The 27872-nt window shown below is 40.6% G+C and overlaps 2 protein-coding genes across 7 annotated transcripts in view; one reads left to right on the top strand and one right to left on the bottom strand.

Moving 5' to 3' along the window:
* Rpia (ribose 5-phosphate isomerase A) overlaps positions 1-27872 on the top strand; it is a 62273-nt gene that overhangs the window by 21878 nt on the left and 12523 nt on the right. For 2 of the 6 annotated variants that reach the window (XM_087204260.1, XM_004844546.3), the window contains one exon: positions 4685-5645. In XM_087204260.1, coding sequence (XP_087060386.1) covers positions 4685-4762 — 78 coding nt within the window. In that variant the 3' untranslated portion in view covers positions 4763-5645. The other 4 variants (XM_087204258.1, XM_087204257.1, XM_087204255.1 and 1 more) reach the window with 4 other exon arrangements.
* On the bottom strand, positions 16770-17180 carry LOC101712828 (histone H3.3). Its single transcript, XM_013072084.3, has one exon. The coding sequence runs from the start codon at positions 17178-17180 to the stop codon at positions 16770-16772; it is 411 nt and encodes a 136-aa protein (XP_012927538.1).

Raw genomic sequence — 27872 nt, 5'->3', positions numbered from 1 at the left:
GATTGGGATTTTAACTTGACCTCCTTTGCTTTTTTCCCCAGGAAAAAAATAAATGTTGCTTACGTAGCAGTTTTGGTGTGTGTCTTTACAGCCTATTTGAGATGGGGCAGCCCTGGAACTGATGAGAGTCAGAGGGAACTTGCTTTGAAGGGAAGTTCATCTCTGGGAAGGACTTGTCCTTCCAGAAGTTGACTGCAGCCTCTTGATCTTTGTGGGCCTCTTGTAAGCAGAGGGGGAAATGACTCAGTTGACCCACATCCGTTGGCTATACACCACAAGCAAGATGCCGTGACACGTTTTGGGGTATGCTCTGAGCTATAGAGCATGGAGTCTGTCCTCAGGGAGAGCTGATATACACCTGGGAAAGCTGTGTGGCAGTGTGGAAACCAGGCTTGCTAATAAGGTAGAGGGTGCTATTTGAGAGGAAGGAACACCAGGTGTGTAGAGTACACAGGTTGCTCTTTTGGAAAGTGTGACAAAGTTCTGTGGGATAGAGTTGGTTCCTTTTTTTTTTTTTTTTTTTTTACTGGAACTGGGGATTGAACTCAGCCTTGCATGTGCAAAGCAGGCACAGCGCCACTGAGCTAAGTCCCCAGCCCCTGGAGGTGGTTCTTGACGGGGACCTTAGCATAGCATTATCGTCTGGGTATAGTCTAAACACTGAGCTAAGTGTTTAGAAAGGCTCATCTGAGTCCCATGTAGATGAGCTAGTTGAGCTAGTTATAGAGGAGGCTGTGAGCCAAGAAGAGTTCAGTGGTTTGCCCCAGGCTGTACACTAAGATGGGAGCCATAGGTTGTGTGACTCTAGACCCTGAACTTTGATCCTCACTTGCTGCGGAGAGGCTGTGGACATGAACATGTAGCTTGTGCCAGTATGGTATAGATACAGAGCAGGGCCCTTGGTGAAGGCTAGTGGGTGGTGTAGAGATAGATGAGTTATGAGGCCAGAGTTCTAGTTTAGGCCAGAGGAAGCATTGAGGGCTTGTATGAGATTAAAAAGAGGAGGCAGATTTAAAAGGTACCAATCTGATGATATTGAGAAGCAGAATCTAACTGGGACTATTCTGTGTCATTGAACAGCTAATAAGGCAGATAAAATTTCAGTTAGCTGAGTGCAGTGGTTAAGAATTTATTTTGTAGACTGCCCGGGTGAGGCTCATAACTCAGTCATGCTCTAGCATTGTGGATTTAGAGCAGGTAGCTCACAGCTGTACCTTGGTTTCTTCATCTGTAGAAGGAGCTAGTGCTACTCACTACCTCATAGGGATGTTGGGGGATTGAATTAGATAGAACAGTGCCCAGCACAAAGAGAAATGTTTGTTGAGTACATAAATCCCCAGGGAGAAAGGACACTATCATCACCATTAATTAAATATAGCAGATTTTAAGTTAACTGTGCTACTTGAGAACAAAAATGGTGTGAATAAGTGCTGTGTAGTAAAGAAACTAATTCTTTTCTGTGTGCAGAGGGTATAGGGATTGAACCTAGGGCTTTGGCACTGAGCTATATCACCAACTGTTTTTTGGGTTTTTTTAGATAAGGTCTTGCTATATTGCTAGGATTGAACTGGAAATCCTCCTGTGGCTTCCTAGAAGCGTCCAATTTCAGTTCTTCTAATTCCACTTTAGTCTGTTTTAGTCTTCTGTTGCCCTTCATTAATGGATTTTTTAAGTCAAAAATATGAGTAGAATGATCTTTATTGTTATCTTCTTAAGGGAAGAACTAAAGAGCCGGGAAGGCAAGCAGCAGCATGGTGTAGAGGTCGCTGTCAGTAAAACCTGAGAACTTGCCCCCGAAGGTAACCAGACAGACCCAGGGGACCCGCCAGGAAATGGTTCACTGTGACTTCCTCTGTAACGCAGTGCCCACTAGGGGGCTCTCTTGCTCCCGCTCAGGCCTTTCTTGACTTGTTGAGACCGGGAGAAAACCTTCCCCACTGTTGCTCTCCACCTAAGTTTGTAGAAGCTACATGGGAGAGTTCAGAGTTTCTTTTTTTTTGGAACTTAGAGTAAAGAAAATGAAAAGAGGAGGCTGGCTATTAAACCAAATAATATCTTATTTACAAGCCCCATTAGAGTAGTTTGTTGTCTCCTCTTTCCTTTTCTCCTCCCAGTTGTGCCTGTTAGATGTGCTGCTGGACCAGTATCAGAAGAGGTGCAGGGCAGGTTTCCCTATTACCCCAACTATCCCTGTCCTGGGTATATTTGCACACATGAGGATGCCCAGGGAACATCCTCAAATGGTTCTTTCTCCCACCTATCCACTGCCCTGCTTACTTAATCTTGGATCAGAGGATCAGTCACTCCCTGCAGCTCATTAACTTCGGGCAAGTTGCTCCAGGATCACTCCTTAGATTTCTTCCCACTCACCTGCTCTTTCCGTGAAGCCTTTTGGAAGCAGTGTGACTCTCCCAAAGACTGGGGGGTCTCAGTGCCATAGTGCTTGTCTGTGGGAGGCTCCAGTTGGGCTAGGTTTGGTGTCCAGACCTCCATGTTTGAGTGACTCACTGCCCCTCTTTATATGTTTATTGAGGCCTGTCTTTCAGAGTTTTTAAAGGACGGCAAGACCATCTTTCCTATCCCTTTCTCCTAGGCAGTTAGTTACCTCATCTGGTAAGCATTGTTGTCTGGCAGCATTGTTGTTATCAAGTAATCTTTTTTTGAGATGAGCTTCTATAAACACCCAAGTTCAAACTCCCTTGCTGACCCATTTTTATCCAGATGATATCACACTGTGTATATGCTCTGTTCCCATCTCTTTGTTTTCTTTCGTTTTTTTGTGGAACTAAGGAGTGAACCTAGGGCCCTTGCACTGAGCTACATCCTCAGCCCTATACCAATTTACCCTACTGCCAACAATAGATTCTAGTCCCTGCTTTCCTACACACAAGATTCATGAAACCTTTTTACTGGTAGCTGATCAGTGGTGTCTCATTGTAATGTGTGTGTGTGTGTGTGTGCATCTATATAAACTTTTTTGAGAAAGACCAAAGGTAATTGTAGTTCATTCTCATTGCTGAATGGTATTTCATTGTGTGTATGCAAAAAAAGTTTATATATCCATCCTACACTTGATGAACATTTGGGTATTTTCAGTATTTAGCTATTAGGAAAAGTGCTGCTGCTGGGCATGGTGGCGCATGCCTGTAATCCTAGCACTTGGGAGGCTGAGGTAGGAGGATCACTGCAAGCTTGAGACCAGCCTGGGCTGCATGGTGAGTTCAAGGACAGCCTGAACTATATATAGCGAGACCCTGTCTCAAAAAAAAAAAGGGAAAGTTCTGTTATGAATATCTTATGCTTGTCTTTTAATGACCATATTTGTGCCTAACAATTGCATGTCGAGGAGTAGAACTGGTGTTTAGATATGAATATAAGACATGATCGAAAAATAGTGAATGTTTAAAAGATTTATTACAGTAAAAGACATTGACATAATCTCCCTCAAAATACCTCCTGCTTCAAAAACACTTATCCTATCATTCTTGCTACTTTCTGAAGCAGTTCTGAAGTCCTCTTTTGCGAGTGTCTTTAGTTATACTGTTGTGCCTGTCTCCATGTCCTGATTGAATTCAAAGCATTTACTTTTCATGGCCTTTTTGACTTTGGGGAAGATCCAGAAGTTGCATGGTACCAGATCAGGTGAATAAGGTGGATGAGAACACACCATAATATTTTTATGAGCTGCCTTTTTTTTGGTACCAGGGATTGAATTCAGTGAGCTGCCTTTTTATTGGATGGTACCAGCATTCACTGTATACGTGTTTTTGGTCACACCTTGTAAAGACACTCATGAAAGAGGACTTCCAGACTTGCTTCAGAAGGTGGCAAGGACAATGGGATAAGTGCGTTTGAAGTGAGAGGGGTTATTAGGGAGATTATAGCAGTGTGTCTTTTACTGTAATAAGTTAATTGTATATTTTGATCATACGTCATGAGTTAAGCTTTAGAAGTTGTACTAGCAAACGTTTTCCAAAGTAGTTTTGCAGTTTACCTACCCCCATCAATGTATGACACTGCCTTTACATCCTAGCCAGCTGTCACTATGCTCATTTTGGTTGAGTGTATAGCGCTGTGTTCTTTTTGACTAATGAATTTTTGGATGGCTGTTGTTTTGAAGTACTTGCTTTGTCTTTTGCTCTTTTCTCTATTGGATTGTCTTTTTCTTAGTGACTTGAGGATTTTTAAATATATTTTGAGGTGGGTGTTTTTTTTTGTCAGGTGTATGCTGTGCAAATATCTCCTTCCATTCTGAGGGAGTCTTTCAGGTCTGGTCATGTGATTGACAATAATTGGGAGTAGGGCCTGCTTATAGTAGTAGTGGAGTGTCTGTCTAGAGGAGGACTTGGGATCTGATATATCAAAGGATAGTGAAAAGCAACCCCTAGAAGTGCTTGAAGATGACCATTCAGGCAAAGGGAACAGTGTGAACAAAGGTGCTGAAGTGGGAAAAGCTTGGCATGTTTGGGGACAGAAAGAAGGCCACAGTGGGATGGGAAAAAGAGGCCACAGGAAGAAGTAAAAACGATCAGAATGTGTCAGTTGCTCTGTGGGAGTGCAAGCCTTTAGATTTGTCATTTGACCACAGCTACTTACTCTGTTTGCTTCCAGTGAGCTCATGGCCCTTGATCCTCCTGCCCTGAAAAGCTGAAACTTCATGCTCTCTCTATCTTCTGCCTCGCAGGTGTGGTGGACACAGGCCTGTTCATCAACATGGCTGAGAGAGTCTACTTTGGGATGCAGGACGGCTCGGTGGACATAAGAGAGAGGCCTCGGTTGATCCTGCAAGGAGCAGAATGCTCACTTTGAGTCTCCAGCCACACCTGGGTGGACACGGTGCCTCCCAGAGCCTTCGCCTTAATATGTCCGTGCCAGGGTGGACAGCTGGCCATGAGGAGGGGGCAGTGGATAAAATCCAGTCTTCTCAAATATTGTTATTGTATGTCTTTTTAAAAAGAGAGATTTAAACATATATATATATATATATATATTTTTACTATTAAACATACTCAGTTTTTTTATAAAGTAGAACTTGATTTCATGTTTTATATAAAATATTTACCAAAAAAAAAAATGGAGAGGAGGGATGGGATGGGACTGTCTTTGACACTTTTGACTTGAGCCTACTGGTTAAGCTTTTGAATAGTGAGTTTGCTGGGAAATAAAAATCAAAACTTTTCTTTAAGTTGGTGAAATGAAGGGCCCAGCCAGCAGTGACGTTCTGATGCCTTACAGGAAACCTTGTTTACTTCTCTGCCACTCTCTGTTCTGTTTTTAGGTAGCTTTCCTTGTGATCACGCACAATTCCTACTTCCATTTTAAGATAAAGTTTACAAAAGTCTGAGAAGAGCAGCATGATATGTAGTGACTTGGAATGTGAACTAGCAGGGGGAAAACTTGGTAATTTTGTTCCTATTAAAGGTTTTGTTCTGATCCCTGTCTTTGGAAGCAATTAGCCAGAAATACTTGGCAGTACTGCCAGAGCACTGCTGTGAAATGTGAAGTATTTGTTTTTTTAAAAAATGATTTTCTTTTTGTTGATTTTTGTTGTTGTTGTTCCTTTAGTATTGCATGGTTCAGTGTCAAAAGTTTTCACCTATTTATGATGTTTGAAGGTTGAAATAAAACATTGTGGTGCCATTTGACTCTGTCTTTACTGAAGAATTTGAATGAAATGGGAATCTGGCCCATGCAGTTTACCTCATATATGGGGTGGAATTTAGTCAAGAAATCTCGTGCCATAGACTAGGTACTGGTGAATGGCCTTTTTCTGGGAGAGTTTGACTTCAGTGTGAGGGTGACATAGCTGAAAAAAATAATTGTTCCTGGGTTTTATATTAATTAAAACTTCTTTAGTTGTGAAAGCTGCTATCCAGTAAAATAGGGATCCTGACGTTTCCTTTTAGCCTGGTAGGCAGTGAACTGTCCAGAAACAGCTTTGTAGGTGTGACTATGCTAGTTGTGCACAGTATTTGAAAACTCATTTCCTTAGCTTACCCTGTTTTGAAATTTGAACTCAAGAACTATCAAACTTATTGGCATCAAAATTCTGCTAAATTAAATCGCAGAATGAAAGTCAGGATTGGGCACTGAAGAGGCTTCTCCTTGGTGGATTCTTCATTTTTCCTCGCTCTTAATGTCCCCAGTAGTTGTGTCACACATTGGGAAAGTATATTAGTAGTGCTTTATTTTTCCTTAAGACTTTCAGTTTGAATGATAGGCAATTTTTACACAAAAATGGGCACAAGATCTTACCTGAGAAACTCCAGCAGAAGAAATTTTCGAAATAATCCAGTTTTTGTGGCATGGATTTAACTCAGGGATAAAGATAAACAAGGTTAAATTTGGTTTCTGAAAAACACCTGCACGCTCCACATCACATGTAAATAAATGTTTTGTGGGTTTCACAGGCGTGCGCACCTGTGAGCAAACTGTAGGTCTTTTGAATGTTATTGTAAGGCTTTTCTTCTTGTGAAGAAATCAAAACACCTGCTTTGCCTTAGGCACATGTTGCTGGTGGTAAATCTTGATTAAAGATTTCTCAATAAAATTATTAAACATGACCCTACTGCCAATAAATTTGGTGAAAGAAAGTTTCCCAGTACATGCCATTCATCTGAGGGGTGCAGGATAGGCTGCAAGTGTGGTGATGGGGAAAGGTTTGTATCCCAGACAGGCTGCTCCCATCTCTGAGGCATCAGAGGAAGAAAATCACTTGGATTGGAATGAAATGTGTTTCATTTGGTTTTAACTAGAGCTCAAAGTTTTGACACTTCATTTGTCATCCTTTGTCTGAGCTCCCACCATGTGGCATCTCTGGTGGGGCTGGGGAGAGGCAGGCAGGAGGCTCCTCTGTCCCTGGGGCTTCTGGCCTGGTGAGTGAGCCTGCCGGGTGACAGGATGGGGACACAGATGGTGGGGAAGGAGACTGTGAGTGGGATGGTGGTTAACAAGTGACTGGCGACTGCGTCCTTCACCACTGACTTTGGCTCTTGTCACCATATTTTCACTAAAGTTAAATCATATACCAGTTTATGGTGGAGAAATGGGCTTGCATAGCCTCAGTCACTGGTCACAGACACTACACCAGCCTGGGATCCCTGGTCTTCAGGTCAGGGGTTTATGGTTCCTTGGAAGGTTCTCAGGTTAGATGGAAGGGCCAGGGATGCCACACTGTGTATGGGAAAGTGCCAGTGGACAGGCAAGTTTCAAAGACGAGCTGCGTCTGAAGTCATTTTTTAAGTTTGAAGAAAAAGGGCTTTGCTTAAACATGCTATTTTAAAACATACAGTTTCAGTGGTTCTACCCTATTATCAGAAAGCAATGAGGAGGGGAAAGGTAGGATTTGTCACTTTGGCATGGCCTTCATACCAGTCATTATCCTGGGACTTTGCTCTCTCTATGTTTTTCTTCTCACTACTGGTAATTGAACCCAGGCCCTCATACATGCCAAGCAAGTGCTCTGCCAGTGAGTTACATCCCCAGTATCCACCACCACCCTTCTTTTAAAATTTTATTTTGAGACAGGATCTCACTAAGTTGCCCAGACTGGACTTGAACTTGTGTTCCTCCTGCCTCAGTCTCCTGAGTGGTGGGATTACAGGTGTGTGTCACTGTCAGACAAGCAGTCCCACAGCTATGGTCTGATGTGTGTTAGTTTGCAGTTAGACACTGAGGCTCAGTTTGAATACTCTGTTCAGGTCACACCTCGGAAGGCAAGACAGACTTCAGTTCCAGGGCTTGCTCCTACTTTGACATATTTGTAGGGCTTTGATTAGTTTATGGTTCTTGATTGTGGCCATTAGTTGTAACTTGAGTCATGAGTAATGGCAGCTCTTGGCTGTTGGGAGAACATTTCTCTTTCTCAGTACTTAATGAATAGTTTATTTTAAATGTGTGTGTATAAGCACATGGTTAATCTTATAATATTCTGATAGCTTTCTTTAGTGGAGAAAGGAACATTACATACATCCAAAGGTGGGCCAAGGGGAAGTCCCCTTTGTAGAAATCATCTGTATCTGACACCCTGGAAGCTTGACAGCCATGGATCCCCCCACCGCCCTGGCTTGTCCTTCCAGTGCTTGGCACCCCACCCCTCCCCGCATTCTCATTGTGACATAGGCACAGTGACAACCACAGGTATTGCTGTGTGGGGGCGTCTTTATGGCTAAAGGTGCTTCATTTCCGTTAGCCAGAAGCCATTCAGAAACACAAGGCTGGGGTCATCAGTCTGCTGAATGAAGGAAATCACTTGCTGTGGGGAATCTTATCTGGGTTTGGTAGGACAGAATGTTTGGACTTTGGGGCTCAAGAACTTGGGCTTGGCTTAGGACTGAATGCTGTCAGCAAGCAGGGGTAATCTACAAGGGGCATCTTAATGATTCTCACCTACAAAGTAAGAAGAATGAAGTGTGGTAAAGCTGGCATCAGTAAGGAAGTGGCAGTCAGTCATTCATGTGGGACGGGGGATGTCTGCTCCTACTTGTGACTTGGGCCCGACATTCTGTTTGGTCTGTGTTCACATAATCAAGGAGGGGTCTTGTTTTTGCCTTCATTATGATCACAGAACATCCTTGTGTGATGAGCCCTTGTGAAATCTTTTATGCCCAACAGGAGAACACCGTGGCCTTGCTGAGGGTATAGATGCACCAAGACCTGACTGCTGGAGCCAGGGCAGCTCAGGAGAGCATTTCTCTTTCTCAAGATCAAGAGGGCCTGAGCATCCGCTAATCAAGTCTTCCACACCTTAGATGAACTGGTGGTGTGCACTTGCTGTGTACTGGGCACTGTAGTGGGCAGGTTGGATCCCAGACACCCTGTGATGTGACTCCAGCCCTCAGTCTCTTGTGCCCTTCTCAAAAGCCTCATTGCTCACTTGCTGTCACACTGACTCCTTGCTAACCCAGTAATCAGATGTTGTTTTGATAAAGGTTCAGTGCCTTTGCTTATTTAGTAACTGGGTTGTATTGCAGGGCAGCAAAACACTCCAATATAGCCTGGCACTTAGACATACCCAGGTGGGCCCAGCAGATAAACATCTGGTGGTGGCGAGGGGGATGAAAGTGTCATGGTTAACATGGGTGGAGGCAGAGTCCAGAGGGAAGGAAAGGTCTTCCTTAGGAAGGCGAGTCCTGTGTTCTGTGAAAATGAGTGATGCACACTGACGAACAAGATCAATCCAGTGGCAAAACCCCCGTCTGTTACCCTGGATCTCTGAGAACCTCTGGTCAGTACAGCAGCCAGGTGGGAGAGGAAACAGCTGGCTCAGGGAACCGGGTGGGGCCATCTGACTGCAGGCTTAACCCAGTGGCAGTAAGATCCCTGAATGTGCCCCCTGCTGACAGAGCTGCATCCTGAAGGGAATGTCCAAGTTCAAGGGCACCGCCCGAGTTTCAAAGAGGAGAGTGTGTTCTTTGTACTTGAGAAGCTGGCCTTAGTGGAGGAGGAGGCCAGGTTGCAGACAGTGATGAATCTTGAAGCTTCCAGAGCATCAGTGTCTTGAGTTCACCTGCACTTGGCCCTCAGTCCTCTGTGCTGAGGATGCCTCTGTGTGTTACTTCACAAACCTCTGAGGAGCCTTCACAAAGCGAGAACCCACTGGGACCTGGTGCCCGGCGCCGCCCAGAAGGTCAAGAAAAGCACCATCCTGTAGAACTGTGAGCCACATACATACATTTAAATGTCTGATCACCACACTGAAAGGAAACAGGTGAAATTGATTTCAAGAAAATATTTGATCCCAAGTGTTCACAATACTATTTTAACACTAATCAGTATTTCACATTCTTTTTTTTTTGGTATTGGGGATCGAATTCAGGACCTTGCATTTGCCAGGCAGGGCTGGTGCCACTGAGCTACATCCCTGGCCCCAGTATTTCATATTCTTTTTACTGCATCTTCAAAATATGGCCCATCTCTGGCCAGGGATGTAGCTCAGTGGTTCCGCTGCCTGAATTGCAAGCGCAAGGACCCGAGTGATCCCCAGTACAAAAAAAAAACAAACAAAATATGGCCCATCTCATTTTGGACTGGCTACATGCCAAGAGACAAATAGGCACACATGTAGAGAACTGGGTCCAGAATTCCAGGGGAACGCTGGCCTTGCCTTTGTAGTGGCTATTCAAGCCCCTTCTGGTATCTTGGAGCAAGCCTGGAGTTCTTCTGTGGTCTTAATACATTTCTAAGAGCGACAAGAGAGTTGAGTCAGATGGAGAGCTACCTCTGGGGGCGTAGGGTTAGGGATCCACTCAGTGACCCCACTTTGAACTGAGATTTTTAATCTGTTCTTCAAGTAGCTGATCTCCTTGATCTTGTAAGTGACCTTGACTCCAGGAAAGGGGACACCATTCTTTCTGCTTCTAAGTATTTTAGTTGAGAGATACTATTTTTTTTTTTCTAAAAGAGGTAGTATGATGAAACCTAAGTTTGAAATCCCATTCTTCCAGTGACTAGCTTTTGAGCCAGTTATTTTGATCTTGAAGCCTTGATTTGTCTGTTGTAAAGTGGGCATCAGGATATTACCTTTTAGGGTTGTTTGAGGATTAAATGAGCTAATTCATGCCAACAGCTTAGAGTAGTTATTGGCACATAAACCATGTAAGACACGTTAAATTACTAGAAGACTGAGAAATTAAATTCCTTGGACCTTGGATTAAGAGTATGGGAATGCACAAAATGACTTGCTGCAAATAATGGGTGGGGACAGTGGAAGGGGAAACCATGACCTGAGTCATAGGAACACAGAAGTTTAGTGCTCTCAACTTTTGTTAATATATGAGGGTTTTATTAAAATGTCTTTTCCACTTTGTTCCGAAATTTGCTGAAAGAGTAACTGTTAAAATAATTTTACATGTCTTTGTGAAACGTGGTCTGAATCTACTTGAGGTGTGTGTGTATTTTCTGTGTGGAGAAATCAAGGAAAACCTAGAAAGGCTTCATCTTGCTGAATCTCTGTTTTTGAAAACAAATTCAAATTTTTTTACAGTTTGATTGAGATATAATTCACATTTATTTAAAGTGTACAATTCAGTGGTTTTTAGTATATTCAAAAGTTAGGTACCCATCACCATGGTCAATTTTAGAACATTTTCATTACCCTAAAGAAAGACCCTATGAAGGGAAGTAAAAAGAATTAAGATATGTTATGTATATGTACCAGTTCCTCATGATGAATGTAATCATTATGTGCTGCATACATGGACTAATAAAACTTTAAAAAATTAAAAAAGAAAGACTATGTTCATGACATTTGCTCCTTATTTTTCTCCAATGTCTTTTGCCTTGACCCCAAGCCTTAGGTACCCATGAATTCATGTTCTGTCTGTATAGATTTGCCTCTCTGGTCATTGATAAGATGGAATGAAATAATAGATACTCTTTTGTATTTTGCTTCTTTAATTTAGCATTACATTTTTAAGGTTCATCCATGTTACGTCACATATCATCAGCACTTGTTTTTTAACTGCTGAATAACATTTCATTGTGTGGATATATCATATTTTCCTAATCAATGGATTGTTTCTGGCTTTTGGCTATTATGAATCATGCTGTTGGGGACATTCATATGCAAGCTTTTGTATGGCTTTTTTTCTTCATTGTCTTGTTCCTCTGTTCCTTCCTTTCTTTTGTTTACAAAATATGTATATATTTTGCCATAGCATTGATTTCCTCTTTTTCTTTTTTTAACTATAGTTGCACCAGGCAGGCAGGCCATGGTGGTTGGGGGAAGAGTGAGGTAGAAGGACGCATCCTGTGAAGGGGGAACAGCATGGGCAGAGATGAAGGTGAGTGGGGATGAGGTGGGTATGGAGACCTTTGAGGAGCTTTCATGGCTGACAGGCAATGCTGGTGGTGGAAAGATGTTGGATATGGCTTTTTCTGGAGCAACTCTGACTGTGGCTGGAATGTGTGAGGGGTGTCTCCACAGGCCATGTTGGGTTTCCTCAAGCATGGTGGGCAGCTGGATTCTAAGAGGGAGTTGCCTTAGCTTTTCTGTCACTGTGGCAGAATACCTGAGATTAGCAATGTAGAAAAAGATTTTATTTCGGCTCAAGATTTCAGAGGTTTTAGTCTATTGTTGCACAGTCCTATTGGTTTGGCCTTGTGGCAAGGCTGTACACAGGCACATGTGGGAGCACATGGCAGATGAAGCTGGCCACCTCATGGTGGCCAGGAAGTGGGGGTGGGGGAGAAGGGACTGGGGTCTCAATATCCCCTAAGGGCACAGCCTCATTGACTTGCCTATCTCCCACTAGGCTCCACCTTTCACCACCTCTCAATAGCGCCACAGGCTGGTGATCAAGTCTTTTAATATGTGGTTCTTTGGGTTTTTCTTTTTTCTTTTTCTTGGTGTTTTTGAAATAGGGTCTCGCTGTGTATCTCAGGTTGGCCTCAAATTCACAGCAATCCTCCTGGCTCCCCCTCCAAGTGCTGGGATTACAGGTGTGTGCTACCATGCCCAGCTGTGTGTGGATCTTTGGGGAGCACTTACCCAAACTACAATATGAGTGTTCTTGTGGAAGCAGGAAGCAAACTCTCAGGCATTGTACAATGTCACTCCTACTTACTCACAAGTAAGTATTGGTCACAAGTTAGAATACCAGTCTAGCTTTAAGGAAGTAGAGAAATAGAACCCACATCTTGATGAGGGAAGGAACTAATTTTGCAAGTTATCACAGGGAATGACAGAGATGCAAGAAGAGCTTAGAATTAATTCAGCTGGTGGCATCCAGAACTCAGTGGAGGGTGGCAGCAATGCCAGGGACAGAGTTCAGGGTGGCAGCATCAATAGTGGTATTTTATTCAGACTTTTAGGTTGGGCTGTTGGCCATATTTCAAGCTTTCTGTGTTCTGTTGATTCTGCCCAACTTCTGAACCCAGTTTTCCAGCCTCCTCATTCATTTTGGGGTTGCATGATATCCTTTGAATAAATCTCTCCTGCTTAATTTAGCTGGAGCCAGCTTTAGTTGTTGTGATGCATCTAAGAATCCTGATGGATATCTCAGCCATTAAGAGAATCATTAAGGATTATGTAGTAAAAAGCAAGGTAGTTTACCAAAGGGGAAGTGCATCTGGATAATAAACACTTGAAAAATGTTCTACTGCACTTAAAATAAAAACAAAGCACACCTAAACAAACAGCAGCAGTGGATGCCTTTTTTTTTAAACTCTGTTTATAACATAAATTAATGTAATCAGAGATGCAGAGGGCATGGTGAGACCAGCTTTCGTATACTGTTAGTGGGATTGTAAACTGGTTTAACCTTTCGTACTGGAAATTTTTTAGGCAATACATACCAAGAATCTTAAAATGAATCACTCCTTTTAAGTTACTTCTGGGAAGCCAGTCTGTGCAAATACTTAGAAGTTTGGATAGAAAAATATGCACAAGATAGTCATACTAATGTTACATTTTAGCAAACATTGGAAACTTAAGTGATACGGAGTGATGTTACCAAATGGGTAGCCATTAAGAAGAATTTGTATCCCACTGCTCAGGAGGCTGAAGTGGGAAGAGCGCCATGAGTTTGAGGCCAGCCTGGGCTACATAGTTCAAAGCCAGCCTAGAATGCAAGTGAGATCCTATCTCAAAACCAAAATCAAAACCAAAATTTGTAAACAACTAAAGATATAGGAAAATCTGTATGGAATAATACTGAGTAATAAATTATTAAGTAATAAATTAATCAAAATTACACATATGACAGAGATTAGTCATGATCCAGTCAGGAAAATAAACCATTTAGCCTTTCAAACAAAGGGAATTTATTATGGAAACTGCTTCACAGGTGATGAAGAACTGAGAACCCATTGTTAGGCTGAAATGACCCAGAGATGAGCAATAGCAGGAAGCTCTCCTCTTTCTCCCCAGGGCTGAAGAAGGTGGTACCAAAACCCAGAGACTGGGCACTTGGAGGGAGCTAGAGTCATGGAGCAGGTGTAGCCACTGCTGGAAAATTTCTCCTCAAGGCAGACAGAGAGACACATATCCTGTCATATCCCTTCTTTCCATTCTCCAGTCTCTTTCCAGTGGCTCCCACTGGCCAAATCTAGCCAGAAGCCAGTTGCCAATGGAGCCAGGGACAGGAGATGATACTGGATGTAGATTGACAGTGACCCCACACAGCATAATCTTGACTACATAAACATGATGCGTATTAAATGATAAAAGTAGTTGTCTTTGCTAATAGGTTTATAGTTAGCTTATTTTCCTGTGTCCTCTAAAGAACCTGAACAATGTTATTAAAATAGAAATTGGAAAGTGTGTGTGTAGGAGATGCCAAATATACCTAAGAAGGTGATACATATGTCGAGGTGGGCGCGATGCAGTCAAACACTGATGTTTTAGATACCAGGTCTCTCTCCCAGGCTTTACTTAGAGACCCTCAAAGAGCTTGGTGTCGTTCCTTCACAGTGGCCAGCAGGGGGTACTCCAGTGCAGCATGTGAAGGCCTATGACTGGATAGGCTGATTTGAGGTGGAAGATTTATGTTTCTGTCTTAGAACTGATCCTTCCATTTTAGGCAAGCTATTTCCTAAATAGCTTGAGAAATTAATGAGAAAGCCAAGCTGAGCACTATTGGAACTTGAGGGTCTTTCTTTGTTCTTTTGGGTTGCTTGGCACATGTGTGCATTGGCATGACCATGTTCCTCAGTATACTAATTATGCTTGGCCCAATAGGACTGCAAGAGTTGCCAGTGTTCACAGCTTAGAGCTTTGAGTCCTGGATGACATATAACAATACATGTCCCATAAAATCCACCAGAGCTCTCTCTGTCAGTATCTCCAGTTGCTTTGGGTAAAGCTTCACAGTTTTTGCTGTTTCTTCTAGTCATCTCATCCAAAATGACTGACTCTCAGAGACCAGCTCAGGTCACTTAAGCAGCAGAGCAGCAGGTGTAGTGAGAGCTGCACTATGAAGTGGCCAGAGGACATTGCTTTGTAGTAAAGATGTGTATCTTGAATGTCTGCTAGCTTGGCTGCTGCCGGGCCTTAGCTTTGTTCTTCTGGGTGCACATTGCACAAGACCTCTGTGGCTGACTGCTGGCTGGGCCTGGGTGCAATTCTGCCCACCTGAAGCTCCTCCAAGGCCTCTTTAGGCAGGTGGTTTCCCTGTACATCTACTTACAGGCCCTCAGGAGCCAGGGAGGTTGTTCTAGGAGCAAGAAGGCTCTCCTGGGGGGAGAATGGGTCAAACTCCAAGTGCTGAACATGGCAAAAATGCAGTGGGGTTTAGATTTTGAAGGCAGCTGCAGCCACACAAGGAGGTGCTCTGGGCGGCCACTAGGGCCCCCACAATAAGTGCTGCCAAGTGGTTGCCTGTGCAGAAACTCTGGGTAAGAACTGTGTCCTGGAGTCCCACCCAGGCCTTGCGACCCTCGCGCTTTGCTGTGTGTGTGTGTGTGTGTGTGTGTGTGTGTGTGTGTGTGTGTGTGTGGTGGAGAATTTTGGGAAATCAAGGAAGGTCCAGGAGCTGGAAGAATTTCATGTACTTCTGTATAGTTTGGCTGTTGCAGACACCCTTCCCCTGCACATATCCCCAGCTGAGAATCTACTTTTGTTTGTGTGGCTTTTTCTCCCTTAATGAGTATAACATTCTGTACAGCTGTATGGAAAATGAGTGAAAACATGGAAAGGAAAAGATTGCTTTGTTGAAATGTATATAAGGAGAGCTAGAAAATATTACTGTTTTATAGCATTCAGTTGGCACCAACAAAACATAATTGTTAAGGCTAAAGAGGGCCATGAATGCAATTTTAACTGTGAGAAATAAACATGGTTTCACCAAATAAACTGTTTCAGATGTGCAAAGTTGTCTCTGATAGGTGTTCTCTCAGGGTCATGATGCTTGCAAATGTTGACCTTGGAAATTCTCAGGCACTTTGCAGAGCTGAGAGTTGTGCTCTCTGCACTGACATCCAAAGGCTATCAGCTCCATTCACTTAAGACGAGTATTCTTAGGTTTTGTTTAATGAATTCTTATTTTTATTGAGTTATAATTTCCATATAATAAAGTGCATTGTAATGCATTCTTATTCCTAAAATAGATTGCTGTTTTATAAGATATATGTGGATGTGAAATTTTATGCTTATATTTCAAAGTTTTGAGGAGAAAAAAGGGCTTTTTCTCTCAGAAGCTTTGTAGATTTTGTCTAAAATGGCATGCATGCAACAATTACTCATTAATTATAAATTCTGTGAGTGAGAAAAATATATTTTCTGTCCAAACCCTCCTAGATATTTTTTTTTTTTTTTACAGTTTAATGTATTTTAATAGCAAACTTACAGGAACAGCACAGAAAGACAGATAACATTAAAAACATGTACTAGCATGTTTAGGACAACTCAGAAAAGTATAATGACTAGATGGAATCTACTGTATGATAAAAATGCTACAAACACCATTTAGTTGCTGTCAATAAGAAATTTACTTGTTTTAAAAATATCCAAATGCTGGCATTGTCCAGAAAAATTTAACAGGTTTATTTATAATTGTTATAAAGTTGAACTGCTGAAACTTGTTCACTGAAACATTTTGACTTGCATTAATGCTTTACATCCCCGCATTAATACTAAAAATTCACACACAAATGAAAATGGAAAAACTGCCAATACCTGATTTCAGTCCCCTATTTTCCACTCGCAATCATGTATTTAGGTACCTTTTGACCCCATGGAAAAAAAAAATCTAACATTCAGAACTACCAATAACAGGAAGAAGAGAAAAAAACTTTTTTGAGAATGAAATGCTTCCCACCATAATGGACTCTTAAGCACGTTCTCCACGTATGCAGCGTGCTAGCTGGATATCTTTTGGCATAATTGTTACACGTTTGGCATGGATGGCACACAGGTTGTTATCTTCAAACAGGCCAACCAGGTAGGCCTCACTTGCCTCCTGCAAAGCACCAATAGCTGCACTCTGGAAGCGCAGATCAGTTTTGAAGTCCTGAGCAATTTCTCGAGCCAGATGCTGGAAAGGGAGTTTTCGGATCAGAAGTTCAGTAGACTTCTGATAACGTCTAATTTCACGGAGCGCCACAGTCCCAGGCCTGTAACGATGAGGTTTCTTCACCCCTCCAGTAGAGGGCGCACTCTTGCTAGCGGCTTTTGTAGCCAGTTGATTCCTGGGCGCTTTACCACCAGTGGATTTGCAGGCAGTCTGGTTTGTACGAGCCATGGTACAGGGACCTCCTTACTGACACACACCCCCCTTCTCCCTCGGCTGGAGCTCGGCGAGCTGGAGGCGGCCTTGGCGTTGGAGAGTGGCGGTGGCGCGGCGGCAGCTGCGAACACAATTCCCTCCTAGATAATTTTTAATCCTGAGTTTGTATCTGAATATCAATGATGGCAATGAGTAAATGATCTAAAATATCCAAATACAATGTTGTATTCTAGAGCATATTTTTTTCTGAATAATTTTTTGTAATTATAATAATTATCAAGCTGGGTATGGTGTCATATGCCTGTAATCCCAGCACTGGGGATGCTGAGGCAGGAGAATCTAGAATTTGAGCCCAGCCAGGACTACATAGCAAGACTCTGTCTCACAAAAAATAAAACAGAAACAAAAACACAAACTCCCCACAAAACCCCAAGCTAATCCAAACCAAACCAAGCAAAAATAATTGTCACTTTTATAATTTATTTTTATAGGCAAGGAGAATCCTAAACAAATTCCAGATGTTTTGTTTTCAGAAGTGCTCAAGGGATATTCTATAAGAAGAACTTATGCAGCTTGTATCCCTAAAACTCAATTCTTGTTATCCCTTTTCTAACATAACAGTTTTTGGGTTAAATCTATTTTAAAAAAACACTTTAGGGGTAAAATATTTTATTAAAAACTTCTTAGCCTGGGGAATATGGGATGGTAGAGAGAATTCCTTCCCATGGTTCCTTTTTTGCGCTTTGGGCTGTTTTACCAAATGTAGGTACTGTATTACCTTTCCAAAACTTGAACAGAAATTTTCGGGAAACAAGTCAGTAAAATATTTGAATCTTTTTAGTTTTTTTTAACTTGTTTGTGCTATTTTGAATACTCTCAAGAGTGGAATTAGACAAATGTAAGTGAAAAATTAGAGAGGTGATTTAATTGACTAAAACATTGTCCCCAGACATAGCCTTGTTAATTTATGTTAGTTCTCTACGTGTACTGTATTTTCAGTAGTCAATACAGAAAGGTAAAATTATTTTTGTGGTTTACATGTCACTTGATGATAAAAGATACTTTATGATTCCAAGAAATATTTACTGATGTGTTGAAGTTTTACAGGCCTTTTTTAGATCATTTAGGTTAAATGGTTAGGAAGCCATTCGCTCCTGTTTGTCTGATTAAGTACCAGTGTTCTACCCTAGGACCCTGAGCATAGTTGACATGTTGTGAGATAAACTGCCAGGGCCTGGCACTGAAGAGATTGGATTCAATCTGAAAATGAGACGGTGATCTCATATTTTACTTCCACTATGAATGCCAAAAAGTTGTTCTACCTCTTTACTTCTTCCTAAATATTCCTTATTGTAAAAATGATATTCTAACTGCAAACATTTTGAAGGAAGAAAATTCAGTTTTGTATTTTAATGCAGTAAGATTCTTTTTGCCTGTGTTCTTTTTTCAGTTATTATTCCTAAACATATATTATTACAAGGGTCTGAGTGTAAGGTGTATAAAAGCCCACACTTTACAAATGTCTCATTAATTTATAGCTTTCCATGTTGTCGCATAGACTCTGGAAGCTTCTTCTCACTTGATGGTGAGTTAGTCCATTGAGTTGACTTTCCATTATTTCCTCAGCCGTTTCTCCTATTATTGGTCATTTAGAATTTTTCTAATGTTTGATATTTTAGAGGTGCTGGGGATTGAATTCAGGGCCGAGAGCATGCTAGGCAACCACTTTGCCACTGTACTACACCCCTATCCCTCCAATATTTCATTTTTAGATTTCTCAAAATTATTAAGTTAAAGGGAATGGAATTTGATATTACTGAACTCCTTTTCAAATGATTATACTGATTTACAATGGCAATTAAATATTTTACAAGCATTATTTTTCAGCTATGTGAGGATTATTTTGTAGTTTATTTTTATATATCTGTCTTTCTCCTCTCCAACTTCAGAAAAAAAAACAGTCTGAGGGTAAAGTAGGATGTGGACATATGTGTGTATGTGTTTGTGTTTACTGTGTCTAAACTTCAGAAACTGAATTCTACAGATATTCTGTCACCGAGAAATGCAAAAATAATGGATTTAGTTTTAGGTCTCAAATATGGAGTTAGTTCCTATCTGAAAGCCCAATTCTGTAAATTTTTAGTCACAAACCTTGACTGGTAAAGTGGAAACTTTGACTTTCTGTTTCTGTGCTGACAGGTGTCTTTCCAGAAAGAGGGAGTTGAAGGAAATTGTTCCTGCTGGTCTAATTACGTCTCACTAAGTCAATACGCACTCAACATGGAAGAGAAGCCTTGTGAACCTGTCACATGTGGGGAAAACTGTTGTGTCTCACTGGTGGCAGGGACGGGGAGGTGGCCATGTTGCCTTTCGTGAAATGAATTCTGCCACTGTCCCTGTGCACTTTTAATCAGAAACCTACATACAACTAGATTGCAAAGAATTTTCCTGAATGTTGTTTGTGTGACCATTACTCAGTGTTGTGTAAAAGGCAGGCAGGTGTTTTTAGCCCCAATTTTATATTGAGACTTATTTTAGATAGGTAAATGACTCAGTCAACATATCATAGAGGCAGAACCAGAACCAGGTACAAGTCTGTTTTCAAAGCCAGTGCAGTTTTTGAAGTTTTATTTCTTTTAGGCCACTTGAGTATTTTACAACATGCCATCTGAGGGTAGAAATCTTTCAATCAGTCTCCACAGTACAGATAAAGGAAAACTAGACCAGTTGCTTTGTAATTTTTATCCAGTGTTGACACTCAGACCAAGATACTCAAGGATTTCTTGACTTAATGTGTGTTTCCTTCCAAGCACATTATTTAAATAATCTGGATTGTCTCCTAGTGCCATTCTTGGCCTGTGTAGGTGCATTCTCAGCATCTGTGTAGATGAGCATGTTCTTCAGGCTGTAAGTTCCTGTGGAAGTCTGGCACAGATCACACACATTAAGGGTCACAGATAGAGCTGCATTGATGGTCCTTGTCTATCTTTTTTATTTTAATTTCTCTTTGGCCACTTATCTTACTTAGTTTCTTTCTTAAGTTTCATCAAATGAAAAAACATTTAAAGAAAATGTTTTTTCATTTGATGAAACTTAAAATGTCTGCTCCAGAAGGAATACTACACAGCCTTTTTCCACATTATAGATAGCAAATCATGCTCAAAGAATGGGCCTTCAAAATTCTTCATATTGCCAGGTAGAGATCATAGTATTTTTGATGTGGAAGGGACCTTCACAATCACCAGTACCAGCCCTGTATGTTATAGACAGGGAAACTAGGGCACAATGAGTTGCCCAAGATGAACTAGGTGGTAGTGTTGGAGGGACCCCAGCCCACCTTTTCTGTGATTACATTATCAGATATTTGCTCTTATTATACAGATGGGGAGCAGAGCAACAAAAGAAAAAATCCTCTGCTTCAGAAATCAGAGGAAAGTAAATATCATAACCACAGGAACTCATTTCAATTTTGGAGCCCCTTATAATTTATAAACTCTTAAATGCACAGAAGTATGGATATGTAAAATAAGATTTATTCAACATTTTATGAAATAGTCTTAATTCCCTGACATTTTTGCCCCTTTATAAAATTACAAGTTTTTTGTGAGATTCTGATTTCTGACTTATCAAAGGAAGAAAATCATGAAGAAAAGGAAACTTGTTTCTACTGGTTTTATTTTACTTCAGTCATGGTCTTTTAAAATCTATTCAGTGTATGTAGCTATTGTGTCTTTTCATAGTAGCCCACTCTACACTGTAGGGTGTATTTTTTTAAGGACATATTTAAAACATTTTTGTCCTTCCCTTTTCCTTTTACTTGGCCCAAACTTGGCCCCAGAGAGCCTGTTTTTTCCTACCGTTGATAAATGTGAAACCTTGCCATCATTAAAAAAAAAAAATCTATTCAATTTATCCTAACTGGAACAACCTATTCCTTAAGTAAGGTAGCTAACATAGAATTTTCTGAGGTTACTTAGTAAATTTTGGCAATTTCTCCAGCCCCTTACTGAGGTGGTTTTTTATTTCATCTTTTGTTAAAAAGTAGTATTTGTGGATCTTGATAACTACACACAACAGATTTAAAATCATCAGGGTTTGATAGAGCAAGGAGGACTAATAAGATGACTTAAACTAAAATTTAAAAAATCCTTTAAATTTGAGTGGCAGATTCTTGGAAGGAGGAGGATGCTACGTAATGGCCCTTAAGTCTCTGATGGCACCGAAGATGGGATTTATTGTGTAATTCTGATATGAAGAAACAGAATAGAGAAATGTCTTGTTTGAGCTTTAGAAATTGTCCAACAACATTCACATATAGGTTGATAAAAATAACAAGAACAGTTACCTTTACCTAGGTTCTGTCCCGGGTGCTGTCTTGTTGTCACCAACCTACTAAGGACCTCCAAAAGTGTGCTCTGTTATTGTCTGACAAGGTTATAGATGAGGAAACTGAGGTTTAGGGAATGTTAGTAATTTGGTCAAGGCCAGTCAACCAAGCTGTGGCAGAACTGGGTTCACAATCAGCTCTGCCTGGCTCTATAGCTTGTAATCTTTCCATTGCACTTTTGTTATTACACTGAAAAAACTATGATGAAAACCTCCTTTTGCTTTTGTTTTTTTAACAATTTATTCCAGTAACTAAACATTTCCTTTTTCTGGACATGCTGAGTGGGAAGCGCAGGTTCCCGACTCCCTCCCTGTAACCTGTGGCTGGGCTGCAGCTTCTTTTGCTTCCTGTTCCTCCTGCTGAATGTGCACATAGTGGGACTGCACATGAGCCAGGGTAGTAAACAGTTCCTTCCTCTCTGACTTTGCCTTACTGTTCCCTTTGTGTCTGTGGGAAAATCTCTGGAGTAAATGAATTGGGAATCTTAGGGGAGAAGGCTCCCCACCCCCATGGAGTGCACATCAGAAACATTTGGCTCCTCCATTGTCGCTTAAGCAACCTGTGACCTAGACCTCTGCCCCAGTCCCATAGTGAAAAAAGCCTGTTTTCATTTCTTCTTTTGCCAAGCCCATCTGGACAGAGCAGGTGCAGGGCTGGGCTCTTAAAATAGCATCCTTTGTTCCGTATGATGTGGCACTATGGAAACCCCCTTCTTTCTGCACCTTATGTTCAGATTAATGAGATAATGAAGATCTGTCCCCTCATCATGGCATTTTCCTGACTCCTATGGGATCTTTCATTTGTTGGTTGACCTCCCTAGTTTTGTTGCTTTGTAAAGTATGGGAGTTGTTTTTGGTGATCTCAGGGGTCCCTCCAATGTTTGATATTCTGTGTTCCTGTTTCTGTGTAATGCTCAGATTTTAGAATTCCCCATCTTTGTGTTGTTTGATCTCCCATCAACATTATTCTAGCTCAGAGAGTGGGGACTCTCTGGATTCTGGATGGTTAAAGCACATCATTCCAACATTCTGACATCCCATTTGCTCTGACCCAGCAATCTTCCTTAAAGCAGGCGATTAGCACCACTCAAAGCTTGCATTAGACTTGATGTGTGTGCTTAGGATCACAGAAAATGATAGATGATTGAATTTAATATTGGGGAAAATTATTTCCATGAAAGTTAGACTTTAAGAGATTGATATTTATTAAAATATATTAATTCCTACAATAACCCCACAAAGAAGGTATTATTATTAATTTACACAGAAGAAGTTTGAAACCCAAGATCTAATAATAGTAATACCTTCTTCATGGGGTTGTTGTGGGAATTAAATGTATATGAAATGTATTAGGCACAGAGAAAATGTTCACTTAGGGTCAAACAATAAGCTCCATTTTCTCTGACCATGAACACTAGATACTTATTAATCTTGAGGCTGGGAAGTAAGTTTAAGATAGACCCTCTAATTTCAAATAAAGTAGCAATAATTTATTTATTTTAATTAATTAATTAATTTTTGTAGTGCTGTAGATCATACCCAAGGCCTCAAGAATGCTGTGCAAGCACTTCTCCAATGAGCTATACCCTAAGCCATTTATCGAATAAGCTAGCAATATTTTATACAATACTGAGACAATGAATGCAGATGAAATTATTAGAGAACAGATTGCATCAGGAAATGAGCATTTGGTATATTGGCTACACTATAACCTGAGTAGAGTAAGCAAATTCTCACAAAGATGGCCTCTAAGTCCATAAGTCAGGATGACAGGTTACAGGCTGCAAGAATGGAGAAAAGGCTAAGTAAATGATGGACTGATCATAAGAGAAAATGATGTCTATGATGATTCCTAAGTAGAAACAAGAAGTACTATGAGATAACAGTAAGTGGGAAAAGTTGAACACAATTTGTAATAGTATAATTTATTCTGTGGCTAAGTATGGAGATACACAGATAAATACTAGAAAATAATGAGTGAGAAAATAATAGATTTTAAGGTTATGGATTTATGGATGAATTTAAAAAACATTCTTTTTATTAGCCTTTCATTTTAATAATTAATATAAACCAAATATTTAAAATAATTTTATCTTGAATAATGAATGGATTAAATAATATACCAGTGCCTAAGTGAGGGCTTCCTCCTTCTCTGAGGCAGAACTTCCTCCCTGGTATTTATTGTGATTTCCAATGGGTATTTTTTCTTTTTCTTTTTCTTTTTCTTTTCATAAGAGAGAAAAGGACAACAAATTCTGTAGGGGATGGAGTCCTCTTTGCTCCATTTCCATTTCTCTCAATCTTCCTTCTGACATTCCCAACAACCTGATACTGAATCTAGTATATATGCTGCCAAAGCGAGCACCTGATACTGAATCTAAAGGAAAGGAGAGGGCTTAGGAGTGTTATTTGACCCCACACACTCACCTGTTACTTCTTTAAAAAATGCTTATTTCTCTCAAGTTGATCAGCTCAGATAAAGGTGGAAGTCCCTTCAAAAACAAAGCAGTACAGTGACTGTCAACTCAATAAATGGATAATTCAAGAGTGGATTTACATTTCACTCTGGTAGATGGAGCCTGCATTTTCAAAGGAACTCCTTGTGAACTTCCCTTGAAAATTTGGCTTCTCAGGAGCATGTTGGCTCCATGCAGTGACTTCCCTTGTAGGCGGTAATGTGTACTTAGCTAGCTGGAGCTTCTGTTGCTTGAGAAGTGGGGCTTTTGCTAAGGGGAAGATCTGAGGAGATGCAGCATAACCATGACCTTCAGTGGTCTTCCAGTTTTCATTTAGATTCTCAGTTCACATCAGTTCAACCCCATGCAAGCCAATCTGATGAAAGTTGTTCCACTGAACCAGTCCAAAAAGTATATGGGCATTTGTGCTAGTGAGTCTAATGGACAAATTAGATGTTAATAAATCAGGATGGCTCACGTTATCCTTTGGGTTTTCATGCCACCACAGGGAAGCCTGGGCCTCTTTCTCGTGCCATATGTCAATTTCCTAGGTCTTCTGGTCTAAATTTGAGAGAATGACTCTTGTGAATGGAGAGAAGGGAAAACGGACAGAGAGCTTGAGACCTGCTCCTAGTCTTGTTTCAACTTCAGCTACAGTATTGATAAGTAGATCAACTGGATTAAGGCTCAGCCTCCTTATTTTTTAAAATAAAGAGGGTAACCTGGTTTTTCTGGCCACTCCTCTCTGGTCTTTGTAGTCTATAAATTTATCTTCAGCTCTTTTATCCAATTTATTGGTTATTTCTAATCTAGCTCCAATTATTTTATTACTTTTAGTTAGTTCTTCCTAGAGCTTACCACCTAATTTGTACTATAATAATTTTTTCTTGTTTATACTCTTACTTTTTTAAAAATTTGAAACAATGACTTGTTATTTGGCCTTGAACTCATAGCGATCCTCCTGCCTCAGTCTCCCAACTGCTGGGACTACAAGTGTGTGCCACCACACTCGGCTTACTCTTACATTTTTTGCTAGGATTTTTTTCATAGACCCTCTTTAAGGGTAGGTGTTGTGACATTTATGTGTTTATATTTCCTTACTGTGTCCTGTACTCTTGGAGTTCTTGTCAAAACAACATGATTCTCAGCAATTCTGTTGTTTTGTTTTAGACTCTATATCAGACCCATAAAAGTTATAAATGAAGAGTAAAAAGCTATCAAAATTTTAAATAAACCCTGGAATTTTTATAGATCCAATATTTGCTAAGAATGAAGCAATTATTTGGAAGTAATTTCACAAAAAGTTTTTTTTTTATTCTTTGGCAGGGTCTTGCTATGTAGTTCAGGCTGGCTTTGGACTATGTAGCCCAGGCTGGCCTTGAACTCTTGGTCTTCCTCTTGCCTCAGCCTCCCTAGTACTGGGATTATAGGGATGTGCCACCGCACCCAGCCAAAAAAGTTTTTTAAAAAAGATTTATTCTTACAACTAAATGAGGTTGTTGAGAAATTTGAACACAAACATAATTCATGAAACAGCAGTGATTCTAAATCACTCAGAGTGATTAAGCAGTTTCTTCCCAGACAGCTCAATAACCTCTTGGCTCTAGTCCTGTCACTCTACAAAAGTGGAGTTGTCCTCTTAACTCCAACTGTAAGTGCCCATTGTATGTATGGAAATGGTGAAAGTGGCCATAGTGCTGGGTAGAGGGTAGCAGGGGTGGAGTTGGACTAGATTATCTGGGGTCCTGAGAAGTGAGAACTTATTTCTAGCTGGTTGATCCAGAAGGTGCAAACTTATATCTTTATATGAAATGTTCTTTGGTATTCAAGACAACATAGAACATATGTGTTGTATAAGAGCAAGAAGAATAAGCAGAGAAGTCCCTGAAAGTCACAGCTGGAGAGTGGATTGATTACAAGTGCAGCAGGAATCTTCCAGGAGGCCCACACTATCAGATCCAATAGTGTTATTCCAGGCAGGAGTTTTGTGAGAAACAAAAGGATTTGATCTCAGAAAGCAGCTTTCTGAGAGATAACTTTTCCATTTGGGCAAGTATCTCCATCCCTCTGGTGTTGCATCTTCATTTGTAAATTGAGGGTAATAATGTCACACTCTATGAGTCAATGTATCAAGAAAAACAAACAAATCCAACCACGTGCTGAGAAAAACAGCTCCTATAAGTGTTCTACAAACACAAATCAACCATAAACAATTCATTTGCTTCTCCACTCATTTATTCATTCAACATATGCTGATATGACCAAAGCTCCATGCTTTGTGCTCAGCTGTGCTATTAAAAGTAAGGTGAAAAAATTCTAGTTCAGGTTCTCGGTAAATGGTAGGTGAATCATAACCTGAAGTATGGAAATAAAGAATGGCTTTCTGTAGGTTTTCTGGCTGCAACTGTGTTTTTAAACTGTTTTGGTGCACAGTTTCCAAGAAAAACAATGCCAATTTCTATACAGTGAACAAGTGGCTCTGTCTCTTAAATATTTTGATAGGAAATAAGATAGAAATATTTGGAACTTACACAAATCAAATACATAAATGGTGGATGGTATGCAATGAATATGGAGATGTGGGGAGTTGAAGAGAGGGTAAACTCAGAGTGAAATCAAGATGTTTTCATTATGCACAGATGATCTCTTAGGGAGATGGAATTCCATTAGGTCAGATGGAAATAGAAGCAAACTTTTATTGTTCAGATATTCTTAAATAGCTCCTAAGAGTTATGAGGTTAATAACTTTGATAGTATTAAAGTTAAGCTATTTATGCCTCATTATTTTGGGAAGTATCATGAATCACGACATGAATCTGAAACTTATATCAGGTAGGCCTAGAGAATATAAGTTTAAGGAACTTTTTTTTTTTTTGGTACCGGGGATCGAACTCGGGACCTTGCGCTTCAGAGGCTGGTGGAGGAACCACTGAGCTAAATCCCCGGCCCAAGAACTTCTTTAATGTTACTTGTCAACTCTTACTACAGAATATAATACTGGAAAGAAGAACAGTCCTTTTTCTTACATAATAATTAAGGGTTACTATATTTCGGAGCAACAATGTGTATTAGAAAACCAAGTTGGGACTGATAATGAGAAGAGCTAGTTGCAGGGATGAGACAGTCTAGACAGGGATGTACGTGTGTATGTGCACCTAACTGTGTGTGTGTGTATGTGTTTGTGTTTAGGCAGAGGTGGTGAGTGTTGAATTGTGTCATTTTTCACATATTTACTTCTATTTCAAGGACTTTGATTTTTTTATAGTCAATTTAAGAGATCTTGTCTGTATCCTCAAGCATTTACAATCTTAAAAGGATGGATGGAGGTGGAAGAAGAAAGCCAAAGACAAGCCAATGTAAGGGCATAAAGCTTCAGACTCTTCTAACCGTTTAGTTGGAGTAGTTCTTGTCACTATTGTAATCCAAGGAAAACTTTCCATCTCTGAGGGGGCTTCTCTGAGTGGAGATTTGTGTAGTGGAACCCTGGCACAATGTGTGGCAGACCAACTAATGATTGTTTTAGTGTACCACAATTCTTAGACGCCTACAGCCTAGGACATGGTGTGTACCTTCTTGACCTCTAGCATGTTAGGTGCCCTCCTGTCGAGCTTGCTAGACATCCCACCTACCCCTAGTTCATTGGTCTCATATTGCAATTTTTAGTTAACATTTTTCCACCTAACTTGGGAGTTCTTTGAAGTTCAGACCTCTGTCTTGTCCACTATGATCTGCAGAACAAATACACCAGGCATGTGGAGATGCTAATAATTGTCCATGGAGTGAATGAAGGTGGGCATTCATTGTTCTAAGCATACAAACAAGTCTTTCTGTAGTATTAGAGTTTGTTGTAGAAAGGCAGTCAAAT

The sequence above is a fragment of the Heterocephalus glaber genome, unplaced genomic scaffold, assembly GCF_053883595.1.
Source record: "Heterocephalus glaber isolate CG9 unplaced genomic scaffold, H.glaber_assembly_v1.0 deba00000470, whole genome shotgun sequence".
Lineage (NCBI taxonomy): Eukaryota > Metazoa > Chordata > Mammalia > Rodentia > Bathyergidae > Heterocephalus > Heterocephalus glaber.
This window is presented reverse-complemented; position numbering and strand designations above follow the sequence as displayed.

Excerpts from the sequence above, each read along its gene's own strand:
- LOC101712828 (XM_013072084.3), bottom strand. The coding sequence starts at position 17,180 with ATGGCTCGTACAAACCAGACTGCCTGCAAATCCACTGGTGGTAAAGCG.